General features: G+C 40.8%; 3 protein-coding genes across 4 annotated transcripts in view; 2 read left to right on the forward strand and 1 right to left on the reverse strand.

Moving 5' to 3' along the window:
- Positions 1-1,832: 1,832 nt before the first annotated feature.
- srd5a2b (steroid-5-alpha-reductase, alpha polypeptide 2b) lies at positions 1,833-6,201 on the forward strand. 2 transcript variants are annotated; one of them, XM_058058919.1, is made up of 5 exons: positions 1,833-2,162; positions 2,578-2,738; positions 4,115-4,171; positions 4,291-4,441; positions 4,523-6,201. In XM_058058919.1, exons 1-5 carry the CDS (start codon positions 1,888-1,890, stop codon positions 4,587-4,589), a joined length of 711 nt encoding a protein of 236 aa, XP_057914902.1. In that variant the 5' UTR covers positions 1,833-1,887; the 3' UTR covers positions 4,590-6,201. The 2 variants fall into 2 exon arrangements, with proteins under 2 accessions (XP_057914902.1, XP_057914901.1); XM_058058918.1 differs by having other exon boundaries at positions 1,836-2,162; positions 4,115-4,216.
- Positions 2,196-9,403, reverse strand: mkks (MKKS centrosomal shuttling protein). The gene is made up of 4 exons (XM_058058916.1): positions 8,231-9,403; positions 7,980-8,161; positions 7,792-7,902; positions 2,196-6,100 (listed from the first exon to the last, which is right to left on the reverse strand). The coding sequence occupies exons 1-4, from the start codon at positions 9,213-9,215 to the stop codon at positions 5,678-5,680; spliced, it is 1,701 nt and encodes a 566-aa protein (XP_057914899.1). The 5' UTR covers positions 9,216-9,403; the 3' UTR covers positions 2,196-5,677.
- A 202-nt stretch (positions 9,404-9,605) lies between these two features.
- Positions 9,606-25,444, forward strand: part of slx4ip (SLX4 interacting protein) — a 36,144-nt gene continuing 20,305 nt past the window's right edge. The window contains exons 1-3 of the mRNA XM_058058917.1: positions 9,606-10,047; positions 17,623-17,712; positions 17,942-18,068. Of these exons, the coding sequence (XP_057914900.1) occupies positions 10,021-10,047; positions 17,623-17,712; positions 17,942-18,068 (244 nt within the window). The 5' untranslated portion in view covers positions 9,606-10,020. The remainder of the gene's footprint in view (positions 10,048-17,622; positions 17,713-17,941; positions 18,069-25,444) is intronic.

The following is a 25,444-nucleotide window of genomic DNA, read 5'->3' on the forward strand; positions in this document are numbered from 1 at the left end:
ATAGGCGAAATCCGTTATAAAAAATCCGATATATGCAATGAATTTTTATTGGAAATGCATTACAGAAAAATCGGTTCTTTTTTATCTGTCCGTTGTGAGCGAATTTCCGATATATCCGAGTCCGATATATCCGAGGTTTACTGTAGTATATATTGGCTTGATTGTAAGGCTACCAGGAAAATCAAAACACAATCTCTTATTCTTTTTTTTTTTAAATGTACTGAATACATTGCAGTGTGAATACAATACAATACAGTGCAGTGGGTGGGTTAAGCTGTGCCACATATTTGACTTGTGTTTGTTTGACACATGGGTGAGGTAGTTGTCTGAATGACTGCGTGTGAAAAGCTACTTAAACCATCAAATGCTTGTCTCAGATTGACAATATATTGCCTCTGACTATTTGCAAGTCATGTAACCAGCTTGTATGTTAAAAGTTTCAATATAATTCTCTGGAATCAACTGGCGTACCGGATTCCAACGCTTAGCGGGCCGGATGTAGCGCCCGGGCTGTAGTTTGCCCACCCTTGCTGTATGGAGCCTGTTGGCCAGTCAATCAAAGGTCACATTATGCTGTACACAAACAATTCCCACACACATTCACAATGTCACTGAGTGGGGAGAAAAACCCACACTTTGATTAGTGCAAGGGAGTGCATGCTAGAATCTGGAAAAACTGGTTATTTTTCTTTGGTGTCCTTCAGTATGGAGATCATTTTGAATGTTATCAGCTGAAACCTAATTATATTTCCTTAACAAGGCTGGCAGTGGCAACTGGTCAGTTGAAGCTCTACTGTGTTATAGTTGATCATCATCAGTATGCACCGTCCATAATCTATAAGTCAGGGGTCTCAAACACGCGGCACGCGGGCTAAATGTGGCCCGCAGGACACTATTTTGAGGCCCCCGCCTTGATATGAAAGTTTAATGTTAGTGCGGCCCGCGCAAGTTTGATATGGATGCTGTATGGTATCATGTACCCAGAAAAAATTATTACGTTTGATTAATGTTCATGTTAAAGGTTAAATAACTGTTAATAGTTATCCTCCCTATCCGTGTGGAAGTGGTAAGTTTTTGGCTATTTAAGTTTAAAGGAAATAACTTGAAGGCTACCGTTTAGGTCGCTAGCTCTCTAGTTTGCGAGTTAGCATGTGTCTCAAGACCCTGCAGCTGCGCAATATGTTGTAAATAAAAACAGTATAAATGTGACTATAGTCGTGTTTTGTCATGTCTACAGGGCTCTAATAATGCTTTGTTCATTTTAATCTGAAAAAAATAATTTGTCTACCCACCAACTATATGTGGTTTCTCAAGTTTTTATTATTTGCCGTTTTATTATTATTATTATTATTATTATATTTATTTATTTATTACTGATTGATTTTCTTTATTCTTGATTTTGTGTAGAAAAATAAGATATTTGAGAACAGTGGAATGTTTTATCAGAGCTTTTCTTGTAGAAAATTGGAACCAAAGCAAAGTTTTTAATTTTTTTTTGTTTTTAATAAATGCGTTTTTTTTTTTTGGAAAACCTGATGCGGCCCAGTCTCACCCAGAACCGAGCTCTAGTGGCCCCCAAGTAAATTGAGTTTGTGACCCCTGCTATAAGTGTATATATATATATATATATATATATATATATATATATATATATATATATATATATATATATATATATATATATATATATATATATATATATTGTTTTACAATAATTCATGTATGATGAAAAAAACAGATATACGCTAAACATGAAATTATGTTTTGTATGTATTTACACACACAAAACTTTTTTTCATTCTATGACACGCCCTCTCTGCTTTCGGGAGTAGCCACCCACAGTGGCTGTTTGACGCTTTAAAGCACTTCACAGCAGACAAAGGCAGCATGGACTGCAATGACAATTTGCTCAACTATCTCAGCATCGGCATGATCCTGGCAGGACTGTGGCATCTCTACCGCCACAAGAAATACCAAACCTGCTATGGCCGCCACATGGAGCAAACTCCTCACGCCAATTTGGTCCCAGCGCGACTGGCCTGGTTCCTTCAGGAATCACCAGCTCTTCTGGTCCCTTTGCTTCTGATGCTCACATCACATAAACCTTCCAGTGTGGGGAAGATGCTACTGCTTGGAACGTTCTGCCTGCACTATTTTCACAGGTAAAGAAAAAGCTGTGGGATATGCAAAAATGCAGTATTAATGCAGTATTATGAGATTTACATACAGTATGTATAATTATTTAAAATGATGTCCCTTTCTGCTTTTGGAACATTACATCATATAACATGAAAGGTGTTAAAAGAAATTATATGTACTAATGATTGCATATTGATTATATTGCATTTGTACTACTCTGTAAGAAGTATAGCGAGACAATATGGGTGATATTAATTCCATGCCCAGGGTGTCCAAATGTTTTTCCATTGAGGGCTGCTTTGATATTTAGTAAGCCAACAGTTAGGCTAAGAAGATATATATAGTCCAAGAAAAAACTGCCATGTCATCTTTGTGATATAATTGGAAAAAGTGTATTAATGGTTAAATTTTCCAAATACTTATTCCACCCCATCCCAGAACATTCATCTATTCACTCCTGATCAGAGGGAATCCATTGCCACAGAGTGTGATGCTAGGGGCGGGCTTCTTCTGCTCCGTGAATGGCTTCGTGCAGGGACACTACTTGCTGCATTGTGCTCATATGGATGAGCGGACGTCTGACGTTTGCGTCTACATTGGTGGGTGTGTGAAAAGTGGGAAAAAAATGGAGGCTCATATTTAAAAATGCTTCCTGCAGAGCAATAACATCTGCACATGTCTGTGTTTGCGAAATATGTCAAAGCGTGTGATAATATTACGCGATAATGATGGATCTGCACAAATCGATTTCTGCGCTCACGATGGATATAACTGCCTTGCGCTGGAGACCGATGCTTTGACACTGCGCTGACGATATAATGACAATCGATGATCTGCTAATTGCATACAATGACAGGGTTAGGGTTAGGGTTCACACTGCCCCCCGCCGAGAACGGTAACAAAGTGAACTGCTTGTGTAAGATTTTAGGTTGGAAAAAATGGCCTCTTACTAGCAGCTGAAATGCACACCAGACATGAAGTTGAGAGCTCTTCAAGTTTATTTCACCAGACCGTGCAACAGCATTTCCCCCAGCATACACACAACAGGCCTCTCACCTTTTACCCGTGAAGGGCCAACTATAATTCCCCAATGAGAGGGTGAGGCAATACGTCTAAAAGGTACCATATTTACATTTATAACACCCTTCTTTTATATTACAAAAGTCTTTCAAGAGTCCCACACTGAAGTTTTGCTTCCTGTATACATTTAAGCACTCGATTACACATAACAACTTAGATTACCCAACTACCACCCAGTTAATCCCCCACTCCTCCAGGTGACACCTGGGAGAGTCCAATCAAGGCGATCAGCCTCTGGCCTGCACTCACATGGGCCTACGCGCCTCCATGTTTGTGCCCCGACCATTCATTCATTCATTCATTCATTCATTCATCTACCGCTTTTTCCTCACGAGGGTCGCGGGGGTGCTGGAGCCTATCCCAGCTGTCTTCGAGCGAGAGGCGGGGTACACCCTGGACGGGTGGCCAGCCAATCACAGGGCACATATAGACAAACAACCATTCACACTCACATTCATACCTATGGACAATTTGGAGTCGCCAATTAACCTAGCATGTTTTTGGAATGTGGGAGGAAACCGGAGTACCCGGAGAAAACCCACGCATGCACGGGGAGAACATGCAAACTCCACACAGAGATGGCCGAGGGTGGAATTGAACCCTGGTCTTCTAGCTGTGAGGTACGCGCGCTAACCACTCGACCTGATCTGGAGACTTTACCGATCCACAGAGACTTTGTCTTTGTGAAAAAACGACTACTGATGTGTTTGGCAAATCTCTTCTGTCACTTTGCGGTTTATACACAGCGTCACACAATTGCACACCACGGCAGATATTAGAACTTACATATAAATAAATTCATTTATTCCTTGATTGACCAGCAGCCGCCAGTGATATATATATATATATATATATATACACACACAAATGAGTCTTTAAAGTGTATTTCTTTTAGGTGTACTACTGTTTTACATCGGGATGGCCATCAATATTCACAGTGACTACACTTTACGTAAGTTAAGAAAACCAGGGGAAGCCATTTATAAGGTCCCTACAGGTAAGAAACACGTGCAGGAACCCAACGTATCTCCTGTGTGTGGAGTCGTTTCTAGGTGTTCTATTTTCCCGCAGGTGGTTTTTTTGAATACGTGTCTGCTGCAAATTACTTTGGAGAAATTCTCGAGTGGTTTGGTTACGCCGTGGCCACTTGGGGCCTTCCATCACTGGCATTTGCGGTGTTTACTGCATGCTTCATTGGACCAAGAGCCATATACCATCACAGGTATGGAAATACTAGGAAGTATCAACTACACTATGTATAGGATCAACTGAGTGATAGTTTGTTTGGGTTGCTGTTTTCTAGGTATTACAAGAAGACATTCAAGAACTACCCAAAGTATCGAAAAGCTCTGATTCCATTTTTACTTTGAGAAAATCTTCAAGGTCATTTAAAAAGGGGGCTGCAGTCTCCCCAAGACTGAATACAAATCAAAGCCCACTAATGAGTCAGGTTGAAAATATCATGCATGTAAATGTAGGATACACTCTTAGGTTACTATTTCCAAACCCAGTTAATTACTGGTCGTTTACACATGGGTTAATTATCCAGATAGATGCTCTGTATGGAGGAAATATGGAGGTATTCAATGAGAAGGTATAATTAGTAAGCTAGAAACATTTAACTGGAGACACACTGTATTCTGAAGGTAGTCTGTTGCTTTGTAATTATTTTATATTCTTCAGTAGTTAAAATTTTTACATGAATTAAATGTGTTGGCTTTATGAAAATGTGGCAAAAGATGTAAACACAATAATTGCAAAAATATTTCAACAATAATATTTTATCAACAGTCTTATCTTATCAATGTCTGACAATTAAAGTTCCATTAATCAAGTTTGGGTTTTTTGGTGACTGGAGAAGCACTATGCACTAAGCACTCGTGTGCTGTTCTCTGATTGGTTGTTTCACGGGCACGATACCAGAGCAGCGCGCTCTGAGTGGACAGCTACGGGGGCTGATACTGGACATGGTTAAACTCTATATTTTATCAGTATCACTGCCCTGGGCTTTAACACAGTATCATTTCGGCCTTTTCCCGTATCATTCATGGGCGGTTTCTAGGGTACAGGGCCAATTAATACTGTAGTATGTGATAATCAGGTTTACTCCTAATAATGCCTAATAAAGCATACATTCTTTATATAGAAAAGTCTTGAAAAGTCTGTTACAAAATACAAAACAGCATGCAACCCGACAAATCGCGGTCCGAAACCCAACCTAATTCGATCGCTGCATCTGTACACGGGCCAGACCAGCCAGGTTCCACTTATATTTAGCACTAAAGCTGCAACAGTTATTAATCAATGATTCAATTAATCAACTATTTTGGTAGTTGTTAAATTGTTTTTTGGTGCAAAAATGTAAACATCCTTTGGCAGACATATTCTTTGTGTTATAGCCAAAGACAACTGATATGTTGTCACCGATAAATCGTCATTTGCTTGTGACAAACCGCTATTAGTTCACATCTTGTATGATATATCGCACGTCAAGAGCAACGTTTGCAGTTTCTACAGCAACTTGTAAAGCGTTGAGCTTTGCTGTGAAAGAGTCGAGCACGCATGGCTTCACATTATCGCCTCTAGACAGTGACACCGGGGAGAACACTGGGTATTTAGTGTTCAAGTGACTCCACTTGTGATTTGGGCTACTTTCCATGAGTCCACAACCACAGTTGTTCAAGCAAGCCTCTGTGTCCTCTTGCAACGTGTCAACTGGCCGAGTCCAATGGTGAGCGCTAGTCAGATCAACGAGAGAAGTCTCACCGTCGTGTTGTAGCGATTTAGCTACCGACTCGAGAGAGCTGCAGAACGCCTCCACTCCAAGCATGTATTCTGTCTGCGAGCAGCCTATCTTGGACGCGCTTCCAGTGGTGTCACACTAGGATTAAATTGGAGCACAAATAAGATGAGGAATCAAAAAATCGATACCATACATTATCACATACTACAGTATTAATTGGCCCTGTACCCAAGAAACCGCCCATGAATGATACGGGAAAAGGCCGAAATGATACTGTGTCAAAGCCCAGGGCAGTGATACTGATAAAATATAGAGTTTAACCATGTCCAGTATCAGCCCCTGTAGCTGTCCACTCAGCTACGTGCCCGTGAAACAACCAATCAGAAAACAGTGCACGAGCGTGAACACACACTATAAATATTCCTAGTGCTTCTCCAGTCACCAAAAAACCCAAACTTGATTAATGGAACTTTAATTGTCAGACATTGATAAGATAAGACTGTTGATAAAATATTATTGTTGAAATATTTTTGCAATTATTGTGTTTACACTGTTTAGATATAATACATGTAATAAACTGAATTTTCTGGAAACAAAATGGTCTTTTGATTAAATAGTATGTGATAATAAGCTCATGATTAAATAGTATGTGATAATAAGATCACCACATGGTTTGTCTGGTATCAGGCCAGGTATCATGCCCCCAAGTGTCAGTATCAGCCCGAGACCGACACTTGGGGGGCATGATACCTGGCCTGATACCAGACAAACCATGTGATAACCTATAAATATGCCTTCAGCGATAGACTGCTTCACCCCAAGTGTGTGAAGGAGCGATATCGCAGGTCCTTTCTTCCTGCAGCTGTCAGGCTGTACAACCAGCACCGCTCCCAATAGACTTCTACACCACTATGTACATCTGTGTAATACTTGCTTTTTATAGTATAGTATAGTTACTCCAGACCCCATTCACTGTGCAATATCTGATCAACCTCGATGTGCAATATTAAGGGCTCTAAATGCAATATACTAAGTTCTATGTGAAGTATTTCCATAATGCGTCATATTAACTCTCTGAAAAGATCTCAGTGTATAGACTGGTCATATATCTCATCTCGTTTCATATTATCTATATACTGTATTGTATATAACTCTGGAAAAACTGTTGATTTTTGTTAATACTTTGTTAATACTTGGGTTGTTTATATTGTTTATTTTTCTATAGTGTGTATTTTGTACTGCTTAACTGACTCTGTACTCTTGCTGCTGTGCAATACAAATTTCCCCACTGAGGGACGAATAAAGGTACAGTAAACCTCGGATATGGATATATCGGACTCGGATATATCGGAAATTCGCTCACAACGGACAGATAAAAAAGAACCGATTTTTCTGTAATGCATTTCCAATAAAAATTCATTGCATATATCAGATTTTTTATAACGGATTTCGCCTATTTCGGAAATCTCCAGTCCCGTTCTAATGCATTTCCATTAAATTTCCCTCGCATATATCGGATGGCCGCATCGTGGTGCTCTGATTCGCCGAATCGTGACAGGCCGCTATACGACGTCATTTGCAGCGTTTGCAGCGTTGCCTGCGCGTCCAGGTATATTGGAAACATAGTCAAGGAAGTGCCTTTTGATAACGGATAAAATACGATTTACGCATATACCGGATATAAATCCGATATATGTGTAAAACGGACATTTTCCGGTATACGCATATAACGGATTTCGCTTATATCGGACAAAACCAGTGGGAACAATTGAATCCGATATATCTGAGGTTTACTGTATATCTTAATCTTAAATAATGATGGATTTTACCTGGTGTCTGATGTAAGCAGCTAAGTGGGTCTCGGTGCACCCACCGCCAAGTAGAGCAAACGGTTCCTTCAGGGTGAGACGCAACACATGTTCCGTCTTCTGGAATGCCACCTGTCAAAGCCACACAGACAAAATCACTTCCATTCATTAAACTGTCCATATTGCATAGCTTTTAACTCTTATCATACCTTCAGTTCATTTAACATTGTCTCGTTCCTGTGACACAGCACCGCGGTGCAGATCACTGACTCCCCTGCAGGATATAACTGCAGCATCGTCTTGGATCCAAATTGTCTAGAAATCATATTCCCCACCTTCCCGTAGACTTTGGTAGGGATGGTTGTGAGCAATGTTGCCACAGGCTGGGACCCTTTTAAGGACAGAAGAGTTAAATGTCTTCTACACAACATGACTTAATGACGACTCAGGTAGTGCTTACCTGAGAGTTGAGTAAGAGGCTGCATGAACTTAATCCCCACTCTCTCTATAACGATGACACCATGACTTCTCAGATATTGCTGCAAGACTGGGTGAATGACCTTCTGGCACACAAATAACTTTACACCATCTTTCACCACCTGTTTGCCAATCTCAAGGAGCTGATTCAAGATGTCGGAGTCCATGTCTGCAATACAGTGCACCTCAATCGTTCCGTCTCCTAGTTCAGAAAGATCTCCAGCAAGGGATGCACTGAACAATACCATACGAAGGGGATTAGAGGTGGGATTCCTCATTTCCAAACCCTCATAGTCATCCGGCATTTCTACTAAAACGCCTGGGAACACTGCAGAGTCTTTCACAGGAAGACCATCAATAGTCACTTGAAGTGTCATGCCCAGTGTTACTATGCCATTGCTGTTAGAAGGTACTGTTAATAAAAAGGATTGCACTGCTAACTTGCTAATGTGAAGTGCCTCTTGCCCTGTTAGCATACATGCTGGTTTGCTGCAGAGCACACTGCGAGCCAACGTGATCAAGTTATGACTGCTGCCAAAATCGAGGTTCACTTTACAACCACAGTCCTCTTGTTGAAGGTAACTGGTGCACAGACCCAACAGGTGTTTGTACACAACGGTGGTCACTTGACCCTTGAGAGCAAACTGTTTGGCTCGTTCAATAAGTGTGAAACAAACAATGGCTGCAAACAAGCCGCCGTCACTGAAACGACCGATGTGATTGTGAATGGAGGATAAAATTAGATTTAGGAACGGCTGTGACGAAGAAATGTATGGCAGAAGAAGCGATGACGTTGACGTGGTCACAACTTGCCCTCCAATGTTGTTGTGGACGTGTTTCAATCTTCCGGAAGGACCAAAACAAGATCTGAAAAGCTGACCCAGAAGATTAACTTTGACCAAGATGTCGCTCGTTTCCAAAGGCTGATCTGTGCAAAGCGCTGGAGATTTCTTGACCAGTCGAGACATCACTTTTCCTGAAACGTATGACTGAAAACTACGTTGGCATATTTGTATATGTTGGACAAGCTGGTTCGGCTACTACTTTTAACATCATCGATTAAGTCAAACCGTTAACGCCGTTACTGAAAACATTAGTAGACGCTACTACTATGCCAGATAAAAAGATTTAAAATCTATCGAATGAAACTTTTACTAAAGCGTGAAAAAAATCAATGAACTCAAAATTAATACAATTGTAACGCAATATAAATATAAAAAAAACATCCGGATTAAACTGCAAACGTGCAAAGATTTATTGTTTCAGTATTAATACAGGCTTCAATATGGGCTCCTTGTTTCCATAGCAGTGGCCACAGCGTTGGGTCCTGTTGGTCCTACACATCAGACGGTCGCGTAGTTGCATTTTTTGAAAAACAAATTCTTTCAATAAGTGTCGATAGTTTTGCGTGTAAAACGCCATATATATTCCATTTATATATACCAGCACATGTTATTTTTAGTTAATTCAGAATTTAATGTATTTTTAACGAAAAAGGGTTAAAAACCGACAGCCATTGAATGTGACGTAATATTCCTCAGCCTGAATCGCTTGACAAATTCAAAAGTACTGGCGGTTTGAAGTCGGTCCTTCAATTTAAATTCATTTAATAATAATAGTACAAATGTTAAGATAATTAATTCTAAAGATATAAAAATATGGTTTTATTTAGTTTAAACCACATCTCTTGATTACTGGATGTTGATTCCTGCTCAAAGTCGTAAACCGTGTGTACATTAGCACAGGAGAAACTCTTTCGCCGTGTTGACTGCAATGGCTCCTCTCAAATTTGTCATTAAGGTAAGGTAAAACAACCACAATACACGTATCCAGTATTGCTGTAGAGTGTAGATACTGTTTCAGGATTCTGGTTATTTTATTTATTGAAAGACAGGAACACAGAACTGAGCACCATTTTCTTTGTCATGGCAGATTTTTATTCATACTATCATTACCATAATGCTGTGACGATTGATTGTTTGCACTAAATTTATGTTAGAATTATATTTCTTATTTTTTTCTGAACGAAATGATTCTATTTTTCTTATTTCAAGTTTCCCCACTAGAGGGAAGTAGTGGTACAATATTGGATTTTAGTGTCATATTTCTAATGCTGTAATCTGTTTGTTAATTGTGTACATTATAATAGTCATAAACATAATCATAATGAAGTATTTAAAGGTGTATGTTTTGTAAATATCTATAGGGCGCTCTTACATGTATTTTATTTATCTTAGTAACAAGCTTATGCCACTAGAGGGAAGTATTCCCACATATTTTAAACGTCTTATCGCTGTATAGTCATCTCATGTGTCAGTGCAATTTATTTCCAGCTCCTGGTCAAATTTTGTGCAAATTTCCAAAACAGATCACCTCCTCAGAACCTTTGTTGATGGGCACTACAAACCGAACAAGACAGGAAACTCCATCTATTAAAAAGGCTGACTTGTTCATCCTTGGTCTGATTGTCTGTCAGCAATAATGCAACTCAGATGTTTTTGTTAAGTACAGGCAAAGCTTCTGAGCTCTCGTTTGTTGATGTTTCATTTATTGAGAGTTTTGAACAAGGGCTTCAAACATTTAGCACTGATCTCCACATCCTCTACTGTTCCATGTGTGCCTTTTTGACCAGATATTGCATTCGGTCCCTTTTATTTGTTTCATATGCATGCCTGCATACAGGCAACCCCTCCGTTCGGTTGGTTGTGGGAGAGTATAACGCTAGAGGTTCACGGAGGATTCCTTCCCACTGGGCACATAATGATACAGTTGTGTTGTTCTGCCTGAGAAAATGCTTGGAGCCTCAACCACTTTCAACCAGCTCACCACAAACAAGCATGTAAGAAGGGATTGGGCTGAACAATGGCATTCAAGGCACTTCAGTTGGCTCCTCTTTCACAAATCTAGCACCACTGTCACCAGTGTTTTAAAGAATGGATTAGCTTCTTGAACGCCATTCTGCAAGGAGGCTTTATTTTTAGGAATACATGTGTGTTTTTTTTGCAGTTCGCAAGGCTTGTGAAAGTATTTATGCCTTCTCTGATTCACAGTGCCATGTTTACTAGGCTGCTTACCAGCAGGTTTTATGACCCTTTCTTTTTCAAAGCAGCTCCCTCCCTCGTCTGGGGAAATGAAGGGGGTGCACCTTCTTAAATTGGCCCGTAGGCCTAGACTATGTAGTCAGCCACCACTTCATGGACCTCCCGAATAGGGCCTGCAGGCAAAAACACTGATCCACTGAAGTGCTTGCTGCCAGGACATTACCACTCTAGAACCCTGCAATCTGCCTTTTATTAGTAAAATGCACCACTGACATCTAATGTAGTAATCTGAGGCAGAATCCCACTAGTTTTTATAAGAATAAAAGGTTTGAGGTACCACAGAACATTTTCATGTCAGAGGTTTATGCACTGTTTAGTGTTGTTGTCACTCTGCAGATGAGCCCATATGGGACCACACATCATGTCTCTGTATTCAATCAGGACAGTCTGATAGAAACATTTTGGCATTTTCCAACAAAGGGAATCCTTCTCAAAGAGGTGACATTGATATATACAGCTTTATATTGTATATTTATATACGTAAACGACTTTTCATAAAGAAACCAGACATAAATTTGAATCCTCCTATTTCTGGAGGCAGTGTCTGTCTGAGTTTTGTTTGCTGTACTTTTCCCCAAGATATTCTTGTCCGTTCTTGCTGCTCAAATTCCACTCCTGGGTTGTGTCTCTTTTTATTATCAGAAAAAGAGGATTCAGGTGTGCTCACATTCACCTACACGACGGGAGCTTTGCACACAAATCATGGCGATGATATCCTCTTGAGCCACAGCACTCAATATCTGGCGGTTTGAAAAATTGGAGTGGAGACCTTTGTTTATTTTTTTCAAGGGGAAACCCAGGTGACTCACACACACAGAGAGAGAGAGAGTTTAGAGTGAGTCAAATAAAGCCCGAAAGCAAAGTTGTCACACCCACCTAGTGCACTCCCCCGGGTTGTTTGCAGATTTCCGAGAGGGTAAGAAAGTCCGAAAAAGGGAGAAATGGAAGTTTTACCGAGTGAGACCACATCTGCTGCCCCTTCTCATCTATTGTAAACACATGCGGCTGGTTAGTGTTGGCCTCTGAGCTAAGTGCAGTCTGAGAAGGTCTGGCTCTTATACGGCGCGATAGCAAAAGCAAAGGGCAGCGAGGTTGGGAGGTGGGTGAAGCTGCTCATAGTGTTTGGGCCTTGTGCCCAACTTGGAGCAGTAAGAATGGACAGCCAGGTCTGGAAAGGAGATAAGGGAAGGTAGAGTGTTTTTGGAACTGAAAGTGACATAGACCAGAGCCCTCCAGAGCAGAAGGGAAACATCAGTGGGTTTGAGTCAGGAATTGTTTATTTACAGGCTAAAAATATTATGGAGTTGTTTTGATTCTCATTTTGCCTGAGGAGGACAGTGGTGAGCTCATGTTTAAGATATTTCTGTTTTCTTTTGTTTTTCTATAGGCCGTAGTTACAAGATTGGCAGCAGGGAGAATTAGGATAGAGAAGTTCAGCTTTGCCCGCAGGAAGACGTACTCCTATTCATTCACGTTGTTTCAGCACACAAAAGATGGCAAAACAAAGTTTCTGGTATTTATGTAGGGTTCCTTACCACTTTTCATTCAGGCTTTAGCCTCCGTTCAAAGATTAAAAAGCCTGTGGGAGACGGAGAACAAAAAGGTGCCGTGTCACTTTAGTATGCACGCGAAGAGTAACTTCCTTTCAAACTTGGCCCTTTTATCAAAGCTCGCTTTCCAAGAAGTCTTAGTTTTGCCTTTAAATTCTTGAATGCATGAATAGCAGCTCACAGATATGATAAATGAATATGTCAGGTGAATGAAGCACTGACATATGAAGGCTTAGTGTTTTTTGAAAGTTATGAGTGACCCACCGTATTTTACTATAAGTCACGTTTTTTCATTGGTCCTGCAACTTGTATATGAAAATATGTATATAACTAAGATGTTTTTAAATGTTACTGCTAATTATGTTATCAACCTAGGCTAATTCAGTGGCTTTAGTGTGGAATGAGAATGGGAGCTCGGTGAACTCGCTTGTCGGTAATATGCTTGTTGGACTCACCAGCTTGTTATTGTTAATTTATTCGAGTCTAATTCAGCCTCCCAGGTATGTTCTTAATGCTATTGTGCAGCTGAATAACTGTGACTGTCTTATGTAAACATACCTGGTCACCTATTCAGCCCGTTTTTCTGGTTGCTATTGTTTAATTGAAAAACTCGAGTTACATTTTGTGAAATAAATGAAACTTATAGTCCAATGCAATTTTCAGTTGTCCCTCGTTTATAGCAGTTAATTAGTTCCAGACCTGACCGCGTTGTATTAATTTCTGTGATACAGGATACATTGTTAATAATGAGGAAGTTAATGAATAAAATATTTAATAAATAATTAATATAAATAAATAAAAAATATTTTATTTAGTTAATAAATTGAATATATCGATAGTCAGAGCATAGAAAACCTGTTTTCTATGACTTTCTAGATATGTTTTTTAAACATACAAGAGCCCTGTAGACATGGAATAATACGCTTATAGTCACCTTTACACTCCTATTATTAATTGTTTAGGAACCTCAGTTTTACAGTAACTAATAATAGACAAAGTCTACCATGAAAAAGCTGTAAATTAATACATTTCTGGAAAACCGTGTTATAGCAAGTAAGTGATAAATTTACCGTGATATTGCAAAGTACGACTGTATGTTTTTTTTCCGCTCTTTATGACTCGACTGATGCGAGTTATACTCCAGAGTGACTTATAGTCTGGAAATACGGTATGGCTTCTATTAAAGTTCAAGCCTCTACCTTTCTATTTTTTACACAAGTAAGCCTACGTAAGTCTCAAGCTGCTTGTGGAAAGCTCCCAAAAAAGGGGGGGTCACAAGTGGAGGTCATAGGTCATGGCAGTTCAACTCAGAGATTCACTCTTTGCGTAAGAAGATAACAAACTTAGACCACATGACGGAAATGTCGATGGATCCTTTTTGTAAAATTAGATTCTGTCACTTATGTCCCTGTTCATCCTGTCACACTCAAACCTATGTCCTATTAAAAAACATCAACCTGGCCCTTAACATTGCCACAGAATAGGGGATTTTTGTGCCCCCCATCCGTTTCTGGGTAAATTAATAGTTTTCTCATTAGTGTGATTTCATTAGTTTGCATTCCAGACATCCCAATGTCTCTGAGAGCAAGTCACATGCTGTTTCTGTGTGAAGGGTAGACCGATGCTTATCGTGAATGCCTTATTTTCATTAAGTCTTGTCTACTCTTCTAATGTGATAAAAGGAAGTTAGTCTAACGCTTGCTAAAGGTCTGGCTCTTTGCCCAAATAAAAGACACAATCAGAAGCTTAGAAATAACTCAGCTGTGTCTCTCCAAAGACTTTTTCAAGAAAACCTTCTGCTTCCTTCAAGAAATTGATCAGATTAACCTTGCGTTCTCCTTTAGGGTTCTATTAGCCTGTTTAAATTGAAGCCATGCATCCCATAGGCAGATCTTGTGATCCCTGACAGGATATACGTATGTGCGGCAACTAGTTCCTTTGAGTCAACAGACACAGAATTACAGCTTTTGGTGCAGTATTTTAACAGTGTTTAAAAAACATCGTCCTTTTGCCTGTCTGTGAATGTCTGAAATATCTAAAGGGTTAGATACCCAAACCATCCGAGCTCTTGTCAAACAGCTCAAGAAACCACTGTGGGAGCCAACTTCTCTTTCTGTCCATTTTGATGGACAAGGTCTGACCCTGTGTTGCTAGGCTTTCCCACGCACTAGTAGTTGTTGGAGGCAGTCAGCTGAGGCCACCAGTCAACCATGGAGGGCTGAGCGACAAACAAAAGGCAGGGGATAGAGAGAATACTGATATGCAGAGAAAAGCTGACACATTTGAAATGTTACAACCAACCTGCCGGGTCATAGGTTGCTCTGCTCTGGGGTCTATTTGGTGTTTTGCAATTTCTCATTGAGGGTTATGAAATGTCAGCTCACAATATTGTTTTCACTCTGTGGGGGTTTGGTGACTTTTTTGCATAGTATTTTCAGAATTGGCATTGTGTTTGATTTGAAATGTGGTGATATTCTAGAGACACATGCAGGGTTTCCCGTACAGTCATTTATTTTTGGCTGCCATGACAACATGGACCGCCTCAGTTGATTCAAGACTTAATCCTAGCACGTCTATCCAGCAGCGGCTCGATAGAGCCCATGTGATCACATAAGTGTTAATGTGTTAAGCATAGAGTCGGAGTCATGTCGGCTGTGTGTATTTTTTGTTAAAATCCAAAAAGGCTTTTTAGCTGAGTACAATACTTGTCATGCACAAGTATCCCGTGGTGGCACAGAACCGGGGAAGATTAATACGACCAAACTAATTTCACATTTGAAGCCCAGTTACATGGTTAAAAACCCATGTCATTAACTATAACAGAAAAGATGACCAATACCCTGTCAGTGGTGAGTAAAGTCAGGGTTAAATGCTTAATTGAGCACCTGGGACCTATGCCGAGTTGTTGCTATATACTGTAGTTGTAGTAGTAAAAAACACATAGTAAGCAGTGATATTTATAAGTTGTGCACCACAATGAAACATTATTGAATAGACACATTTGTGTACTAGTAAAGTGTTTTTAATCTAGGAAAAAAATGCTCAATGATCAAACAATAATTTGTGAAGCAAAGGTGAGAAAAATACACAGAGAAATGGAAGCGCTAGATTTTGTAGCTTGTGCAAAATCAGCACTTGGTATTGGATCTAATCGGTGGTGTTTCATTGTGACCACTTCAAATTGTCACAGCAATGTGATTCACTCACCTGTGCCATCATTTGATTTGCTGCCGCTAATAAAATACTTGTTTAGGAGGCACTGGTTCATCACTTTTTGCTGTTTTCCTTCACAAGTTGTTGAAGAATTAGACCATGTTGGCAGGGACGCCATGATAGATGTTTTCCTAGTCAAACGATCGCTGATTGGTTGATCGTGAACAAGAACGGGTGTGTGTAAAACGCGGACTGTGGATTGCGGACTAAATAAACTATTCTGATTGGTCCATTTCAAGATTTGCAAGGATTGGTTTGCAAATTACCACCGGAATTACGCAGTCCATGTTTTACCAACACCCAATAAGAACCGCTTTAAAAAAAACTCTTTGCAGTTGCCCGACGGGAATATCACTGATTGGATTTACTTGCCCTAATTTTGTTTTAACTTGCCCCGGGCCATCGGTACATCGTTATTGTCGAGCCCTGCCTACTGACTATTGTTCGCTCTTGGAGTATAATCACTTGATCGATCCTTTCACAGTACAAAATAAGTAAAACGAGTATGTATGATTCGTGCTGATATTGAACCTTAATGAATTCATTGCTGCACTCCCATCATACTGAGTACAAGGCCTTAGGAAAGTCCCTTAGGACCGGCTTAGCCATTCAGTCTGTTACTTCAGCTCAATAAATGGTTCTGGCGAGGAACATAGCTTTGAGTGTCCCATTTTCTTCAATGAATAATGTCTTCTGGTGATGCACATCCGTTTCCCATTCTACACAATGTGCTTGAAATCTGTTTTGGTCTGTAAATATTGTTTTTTCTCTATTTTATTCATTTTGTTCCATTTTGATGCGTCACAGTTTTCGGGCAGTCCTTGTTATTCTCTGTTTTATGTTAAGGGTGGTCTCGGTCCATGACTGGCTTGTCCAGGGAAAAGGGAGGTTCACATGAGACCCACAGCCATTTTTTTCTCTGCAGTAGGTAGATTTTGCACTCATGTGTAAACCATAATCAGACCAGCTTGAGAAAGATGTAGCAGCCAGTTAACCAGCCGCGTCATTTCTGGCTTCCCTGTCCCTTGTGGCTTATTGCCATTGACACAATGATGTAGGGCTTCAGGAATCCACTCAGCATCCCTGTCCTTAGCTCTCTACAACACTCAGGAACATAGAGAGTCCTCCGTGGCGTTTAATCCCCTGTCATTAGATTAACTTCTCATTTACAGGGCGCATTTTTTGGATTTGTTTCAAATTGGAGGTATTCGATATAGTGACTGAATTACAAAGCCTGTAAAAGAGGAACTCAGCATTTTATGCTGAGAGCGGGGACACACAAGGAGACACACATTGCTGTAATTTTTTTGGTTTTGTTGAGGTTGGTTGAGAGACGCTTAGAAAGAGACTAGGGAGGACTGCTGTGAAAGGCCCGGGGTGATGTTTGAGTACATAGGGGGTCATTTGGGGTTTGTTTCGCTGTCAATCACCCACACTCTGATTCCCTTTGTTGTCTGTGAGCTCAATACCCCCTCAGCAACCTGTGGCTGTCCTTCCTCATTGTGTTACAGTGTGGGAACTTTGCTGTGCTGGTGGATCTCCACGTCCTGCCCCTGGGCGGCCAAGACGACGCCAGCTGGTTTACTACAAGCTATATCAAGGTACAGACACAATGAGAGGGGTGTGTGCGTGATTAAGTCTGTTAGTTGAATATATAGCTGCTGTACTGCTTGGGACCTTTTAAAAGGAAACAGTAGTGTGCAATCTGAAATGACTTTGTGCCTTGTGTCTGTTTTTATTGTTGCAATCTTCTCACCTACGTGTTGTGCACTGTCTACAAGTCATCCTATAAGATTTAGGTACATTTAACAATATGTCATTGTTTTGTAGGAAGTTACAACCCTGGTTCGTGATGCTGTGGATCAAAGAGTCAAGCACTACACCGAAACCGTTCTTCACAGAAATCAGTCAAAACACAGAAAGGAGCTGGCACCTGCTTCCGCATTTAGCATTAAAGGTAACAATTTTATGACCCACATTACACTCAAGACAAATAGCCAATGCTTGTCTAGTGTATTTTCTCTTCATTACAGGAAATACCAGAGCGGTCTTAATGTGTTTGCTGTGGGTATTTGTTGTTATTTTAGGGTAATTACTACAAGTTGTGCTCCTTTTTTTGTGTTTGTTTTATCCGTACAAAGCCACAGTACTTATTTACCCCTGACTCAGTGATCACTGTCCTAATGAACCATTTTACATTTGTAAGACTTATTATTGTCAAAATGATGAATTATGGAGGACAAAAGTCAAATCAGTTCCTATTTTCAGACTTAAAGGGTTATGTAAGGTAAATGGTGCAAAATTGTGTGGCTTTTTCTTGATATTCAAGATCATAGAGATAGTTTAAATACAAAAGTCAGGGAGAGAGAGAGAGTCAGTTTTTTGTCACTGATTTGCTCTGATGTTCTTTAAAATATTATGTCATACTACTCTGTGATTCAAGGTGAATAAGGTAACAATAATAAGAATAAGGTCACATTTTGGCATTATTTGTCGGAGCCACAGCCCCAACAATTGCAAATGATATTTACACATGGTGTCTGAGGAAATTCAATCCGTCATATAAGTACATGTTCACTGTCACTCTAAAAGATAATGCCTTTTGTAACTTTTTATCAGCGCCTTTATCAGTTTCTCAACAGTATTTCAAATTGCGGGGTGGGCCGATTTGAATGCTCTGCCTATTTACCTAAGTGTATTCCCAACCACCCAAGCATATACCTTTGATGCACCGCCTTCAGAGGAAACCCCCCCGTCCCCACAGCTGCATGTTATACTGCAAACAAGGTTGTCACAGGTAGCAGTTACGGGCAGTTTAACTGGACTCACTCAGCAGGGCAGCCTTGATTGTGAGAGTGGGATTACAGAGCAGTCAGCCCCATAAAGTTTCTCCTGTGGCTACATCACAGCCTCTCACGCTACTCTCCACTAGTCCAGCCTTCTGCTTCGATATAACGGTGTATTCAGTCGGGAGACAATACACAAGATTGAGACAAGTTTTTAATATTTACTTTTAAAAACGTACAATGAAAAAATATATAATAAATATATGGCAATATATTGCAACCTACTAATTTTTATTTCTACTTCTGCACTTCTGTGTATGCTACCGACTCTGCCTCCACCCAACGAGACTGGATGACTGACAAAAAGACTCACTCTGTTCTCACCGTTGCTCTTTGGAACAAACGTGCCAATGTGCTGAAACCAATGCACAGACTGAATTCAGGAAAACACATGTCAATGTGTGATTGATTCATTCATTTATTATCGTCCCAACCAAGCTCTCTTGATTTTTTTTTTATTTTTGAGAAACTTGTCACGTTTTAATCTTGCTAAGTTTTGGGACACGCCATCTTATGACACCCCCAGTATTCAGCATTCAATAAGTTTTTGCAAAGATACACAATGTGTTTGCATTCATCCGGCAACAACAAGTGTGAATCCATGGGGCCGTGCGGAGAGTTACTGTAGATCCTGCCCCTGTGCAAGGTGTGAACAGACTCTCGGTGTAAAGTTACTGAAAAGACTAACTCATATTCCTCATGACAGACTGAAGAGAGACAGACATCTCTAATGATGGAGATCACAGGCTGAGGCTCTGCAAACACACAGACACAAACACACACTCTCCATTGTGTGAAGGGGACTACCAGCATGTCAGCAGGGAAATATGCATGTAAAAATGATTAAGGTTCTTGTAGCTTTGCCAGAAAGAATGTAGCCAGTGGAACATGACTCCATACATATCTGCAAATGTACCCTTGTCGGAACATAAAAAGGTACAGCTCCTCGAATGGGACTATGCAGTTCATGTTCTCTGGTCCTGTTAAAAGGTCTTAAGTGAGTGTAATGACATTCTTGGTCTTTTCATTGTCCCTTGTGAGGGAGGTGACTGAACAGTAAAAGGTGGAGACTGTGAGAAGAGAGCAGGCAGGCAGGAGCCATAAAAAGGGGAGGAAAGACCATAAGCTTCATCCACCTAACCTCGGGGTAGGTCGGTCATTAATTGTGCAAGCAGGTCAAACGCTAACCTGCAAATCCTCTCACAGAAGTCCTTCCAGATTGTCTGTTGCGAGACATAATATTGTGCATAAAATTCTTTTCAGCACATAGCCATATTCTTTCAGAGGAGAACTGCTCAAATGTGATATACTGTACTCTACTTTACGTATATACATACGGTAGTTGTAGTGGATATAGGAAAATGTGGATTTGCAGTGATGGTCTGTGCCAATAATGGGTGGATGGAGTTTTGTATCAAGAGAGCAGCGTTGTTGTTCTTGTCGTGTTTGAGCTTATGCCAGCTGTAAGGGCAGAGTAACAACTTCAGCTGTTGGCACATCAAATTAGCCATCAACAACTTTTAGCATTACAGGCACCTCCAGTGCAAGTGTTTTCGAGTCACGGTATCTGGAGATTAGTGACATGCTAGGAGAAAAAGAGCAAGTCTATTTGTAAGGATGTAGTAAGTATTTTCTGTCCAGTTTATGTGACGGAACATTTTGTTTTCAAATTATGGTGTTCTTTCCTGCTAATTATGGTGGGTAGCATTGCCAAACACAGAGGATAGAGCTAATAATCGATGTGCCATCAATTGGCACAAATTCTTTGCTTGGCTGAAACCAGCAAAGGTGCTGTTGAGCCACTCTTGATAGTTTGAATGTGAAGTTGAGTTACATTCATAAAGATCTCCGCTATAACTCAAAATAATCCTTATTAATTGGGCTTGGTAAACATGTCATTATACTCAACAGAAATGTAAATGACCCCTGATGCTTTACTGTTGAGATGTCTGCAGCTAAATAGTATCGCGTGTCCATCCCTTAGGATAACATAGTCCCTCTTTTTTTTTTTTATCCAGGCTACTTGACTCCATCATTATCTCATAGTGATGTGATTTATTTATGTTTTTAGAGAGATGAACAGAGGGAACTTTTCCCACCAAACATCTTGGCTCTGGACAAGCATAATGGACACGTAAGACTTTTAGAAGCCTAAAAAAATGAGATCCTGGGACGGGGCTGGCCATCCCCTTGGCTCACTGAAGTTAACACATCCGCATTTCTTTGAATAATTACAGATTACAAACAAGTGCATAACAGTGTATTTCTTGTTATTTGCTCTGACGACAAGTGTTTTGCAGCCGGATGTCTTTGATCTGCTATAAGTGATGATGTAGGAAAGCTCATCTCTTCCTGTAAAGCCATTCTGAAGATTAACTTTGTGTTTCAGAATCACACAGTGTTAAAATGGTTGTGGCAAAGCCTCCTGGTGGTACCCTGAGGGCAATTCAGCCCATGGCAGAACCAGAACCGGGTACTACTTCCTCTTCCTGCACAGGTGCCAGGGCTTAGAGGGGAGGGAACACCTGCCAGCCTGTTTCCCCATGGCCACTGCAGGCTGGAAAGGCATTTTCCCAGGCTCCCCAGATGAATGGTCACTAATAGCCGTGGGAGAGGGCTTTGCAAGTGCTGCACAGTGTACCACTGACTCCTCTTGGCAGCCCTATGAAGGGGGCTTAAGGCAGCCTGACCATGGTCATTGTAGGAAAAGCACAAGTGCTGTCGGATTTCTTTACTCTTGGAATATGTATTACAAATGACCAAAGCAGAGGATGTGCGGTTGTTCTCTATAAATTCAAATTTTTGTTTTGAACTCCACTCAAAATCATATAAAAAAAATGAAAAAAACTTTCAATTAAAATGTGAGCAACTGCGACCATTGTTTCTATGTTGCAAATAAAGACATAGCGCTTCCTACTATTTTCTTCCTTGTCTCCTCTCTTAGCCATCACAACTCCTACTATTTATGTGTGTGGCTGCTATGCAAGGAACTCGTCTGTAAATAGAGAGGTATGCCAGTGGCAGAGTTACCTGCCCTGCTATATGTTACCGGGCACATGGCAGCTTACGATTAAGGCAAGGGTGAAACAGAGACCTGTGACAGGAACAAAGGAATTCCAAGGCCTAGGCTCAAAATGGATCTTGATCAGAGTCGCCGCTCCCGCTAGCATTCTCTTTTACCCGCTCACCCTCCCATCTCTGGCCCCTGCTGAGCAACCCCCTTTCTCCAGCGCTATGTGGTGTTGCCGTGGCTCTTAAAATTCCGCTTGTATGGGCCCCCGCTTTTCTGATAGGACAGTGTGACACCACTAATAACCACTCCCATGCACACTCAGACGTATGCACTTTTAAGCATATCCTCTCCTCTGTACTCTCGTGTCCCTACTTTTAGGTTTTCTCACTTTCTGTTCTTAACCTCTTCTACAAGGTCAGCTGCAATTTCTTTGGACATAACCACAATCCCTACCATTGCTGTCACACTACACTCTTTTCCCATATAATTAGGCCCTGAGCCTTAGCACAGATCACATTCATGTGACCGTTCACCACATTCTGGCCGAGTGTACTGAACACATTCTCTTGAACTGAAGTTAAGTGGTCAGCCTGGCCAGAAGTTCTTGTTTCAGCAATTACTAAAATTTATCTTTTTTCACAACTTTTCTATCTGATTCTATCTTTGGTGAGGGGGAAACATCGCTTTTTCATTCCCTGTCTGCAACTCTGTTAACCGGTTAAATGCTAAATTTTCCTTTCGTTGTAAGGAAAGACAGTGTAGTATTGCACATTTGACCAAAGACGTATTTAAGCCTCTGCATTACTTTGAAAAGAAATGAAATGAACACAACTAACACGAGTAACAGTGAACTCTCTGAACTCTAATTGTGCCTATCTGCTATTTGACACTGGCAGCCAAACCTTGAAATGCCATGTGTGTCAGGGTTCATTTATATGGACTAATAAACAGAGCATAGTAGTTCCACGCTGGACCCAGCGAGAAGAGACAGCCTCATCCAATGAGACCTTGATCTGAGTTTTCAATTGCAACAGTGCATAACTCAAGTCCACAAACTGCTTTTGCACAACATGAATCCATCCTCCTCCCTTGTCTCTTAATTCCCATAATATAAACAGTGGTAGCACTTTGAAATAGTTGTGCCTAACTATGCTGTGAAATTAATTAAATATGACAATCTGTATTGTGACTGTATTTATCTCCGCTGCTTACATTTCCGAGAAGAAGATTTCCTGCTGATGATTACTTGGTTAGTGTGGCAAAATACTCCTCACCACTTTGGTCACATGTTGCATTATGGGCTGGCCTGAGCTACATGCTGTGGCGTATTTTGTAACTCCGTCGTAGGGGTCACCCAAATGTTAAATTGAACACTCATGTGCAAATATTGTTTCAGGTGGTCGTTGTGTTGGATGATAAGGCACAGTGCACTGCTACAGCCATAGTTACACACAGGGTGATGTCCTTCCAGGAAAGCCCCCACTTTCATATGGGTAACTTCCTCATGTTCTCTCATCTTTCACACCTCCATCTCTTACTTACTTCTAGTCCTAAGTCTTCACCCACGCTCGTGGACAGTGGGAGGCGGTCCACTTCAAAGCTGAGCACTGATGTCTTGCTGATTCAACTTCTGGTCATAAAGGAGAGCACAGGATTTTGAGATTTCCAACATGATGTTATGGCATGTTCATGACAGTAATGACTTAAAAAAAATAGTGTTTACACAGAGTGTAATAGTTTTCTTCACCCATAGGAAGAAAATCACACTGACTTGATTTGTTTTCAGTTCAAATCCTATTCAAGCATTGGCTTCAACTGCTTTATGTACATGATTGCTTCCTTGCAAGTGATCTTTTCTTCCATCCCTTGGCACTGCTACTATGACTATACTTTGCCAAGTTTCAGAACTATCGTCATGCACATTTGCTCTTCTAAGAAATCCTCTCAGAAACCCAGTTAAGCATTTACGTGGCTAATAGATTGTTTTTCTCTGGCAGATATTAGGCTGTGTTAACCAAATTTCACTCAACATCCGTGTCATGTTTACATGACATTTTGTTACTGGGAAAATGTTAAAGTTCACTGAAGTTTCTTCCTAGTACCCATGTTGTTGTTGCCACCATCTCAGCACTTTTGGGTGTGTTGATCTTAAACTAATGTTTGGTCAGGCTCTTTGGTGGTGCAATCCTATCTCCAATCATTTATGCCATTGGCCAACAAAATTGGCCAACAGTCATTGGTGAAAGTGCAGGATACCTGCTATTTAAAGTGTGTTTTATGTAGAGCACAAGATGTGTCTACACAGGCGGATGGAAAATGATCACTCTGATTGTACCACCGACAAGCCATGGAACACTGCGATATGAACAAACCTTCATATTAAACCTTCAAAAAGCTTCATATTCTATGCAAAGGTTGTACCACATGAGAGCCACAGAATGGATTTTAGCATGAGCCATATCCGGTTCTGCCAGGAATGCGGATGATGTAGTTTAGTGTAAAGTATGCCCATGTTCAAATGTATCAGGATATGAATAAAGCGAATGAAGTCTGATCCCATCCTCGCCTTTGACCCCAGTCTGAGTGGCTCTGTCTTATGTCCGTTTCACTTTATTGCCCTCATCAGTCTGTTTGCCTTTTGGTTTGTTGACTTTTCTTTCCTCTCATTGTTTTTCAAGGAAGCGGTGAAAGCTGCAGGGATGTGTGCTTGTTTTGTGTGTCTATGTGAGTCAAGTAGATTTTCCAAGCCTTGGCACCAGCAGACTTTTCCGTATTTGTCCTGTGGTATGTTACACCATGGCATCTTCAGAGATGTGGTTCTGTAAGGGCCCTACGATTGGCTGCTGAGCAGTCCAGGGTGTACCCTGAGTCTTGCCCAAAGACAGCTGGAATAGGCTCCAGCAAACCCACAAGATTTCAAAGCAATTAAAAAACATTTATTGTGTATTGAATCAAGTATAAATGAAAGATTAAAGTCAATGTTCTGCTTTTTTGTGCTCTATACCATTGTGGGCTACAATTGCCACATAACGGGACCTCACATTGTCAAGCAGAGGCATCGGGAAAATGTTTGTGGGAGAGAAACATGAATGTAAGCTTACCATGCGAGAACCTGGGCAGAGGGCCAAGAGCAACTTTGTGCTGTGCAGAGCGTTATGAAGTTGGAGGAACAGCTGATGTCTCGGGCCATGCTGTTTCCCTGGTTCCCAAATCTGTGTCCAGACATCCTCGTCAAACTTGTCCTGGGAATTGGCAAAGTCTACCCACCAGGGAACTCGATGAGAATAGTTGGAGAGCTAAACATGAAACTAAAGGATTAAATCAAAGCTTCTAAAGACATAGGAAGCCATGAATGTGCAATGAAAGATACTTGCTTCCGCCCTTTCCATTGCTTTTTATGGGCAAGGGAAACTCCAGTCCAGGGTGTACCCTGCCTCCCACCCACAGCTGGGATAGGCTCCAGCATACCCGCGA

The sequence above is a fragment of the Doryrhamphus excisus genome, chromosome 20 (genome assembly GCF_030265055.1).
Source record: "Doryrhamphus excisus isolate RoL2022-K1 chromosome 20, RoL_Dexc_1.0, whole genome shotgun sequence".
Taxonomy (NCBI): Eukaryota; Metazoa; Chordata; class Actinopteri; order Syngnathiformes; family Syngnathidae; genus Doryrhamphus; species Doryrhamphus excisus.

What these genes read in the sequence shown, in the direction of transcription:
- mkks (XM_058058916.1), bottom strand. Translation starts at nt 9,215, where the DNA reads ATGTCTCGACTGGTCAAGAAATCTCCAGCGCTTTGCACAGATCAGCCT. An exon ending in GCCTCTTACTCAACTCTCAG is followed by an intron (nt 8,162 to 8,230) that starts GTAAGCACTACC and finishes TGTCCTTAAAAG; the next exon opens with GGTCCCAGCCTGTGGCAACA. An exon ending in CTGCTTACATCAGACACCAG is followed by an intron (nt 6,101 to 7,791) that starts GTAAAATCCATC and finishes ATTTAATCCTAG; the next exon opens with TGTGACACCACTGGAAGCGC.
- srd5a2b (XM_058058918.1), top strand. Translation starts at nt 1,888, where the DNA reads ATGGACTGCAATGACAATTTGCTCAACTATCTCAGCATCGGCATGATC. An exon ending in TGACGTTTGCGTCTACATTG is followed by an intron (nt 2,739 to 4,114) that starts GTGGGTGTGTGA and finishes TATTTCTTTTAG; the next exon opens with GTGTACTACTGTTTTACATC. An exon ending in CATTTATAAGGTCCCTACAG is followed by an intron (nt 4,217 to 4,290) that starts GTAAGAAACACG and finishes ATTTTCCCGCAG; the next exon opens with GTGGTTTTTTTGAATACGTG.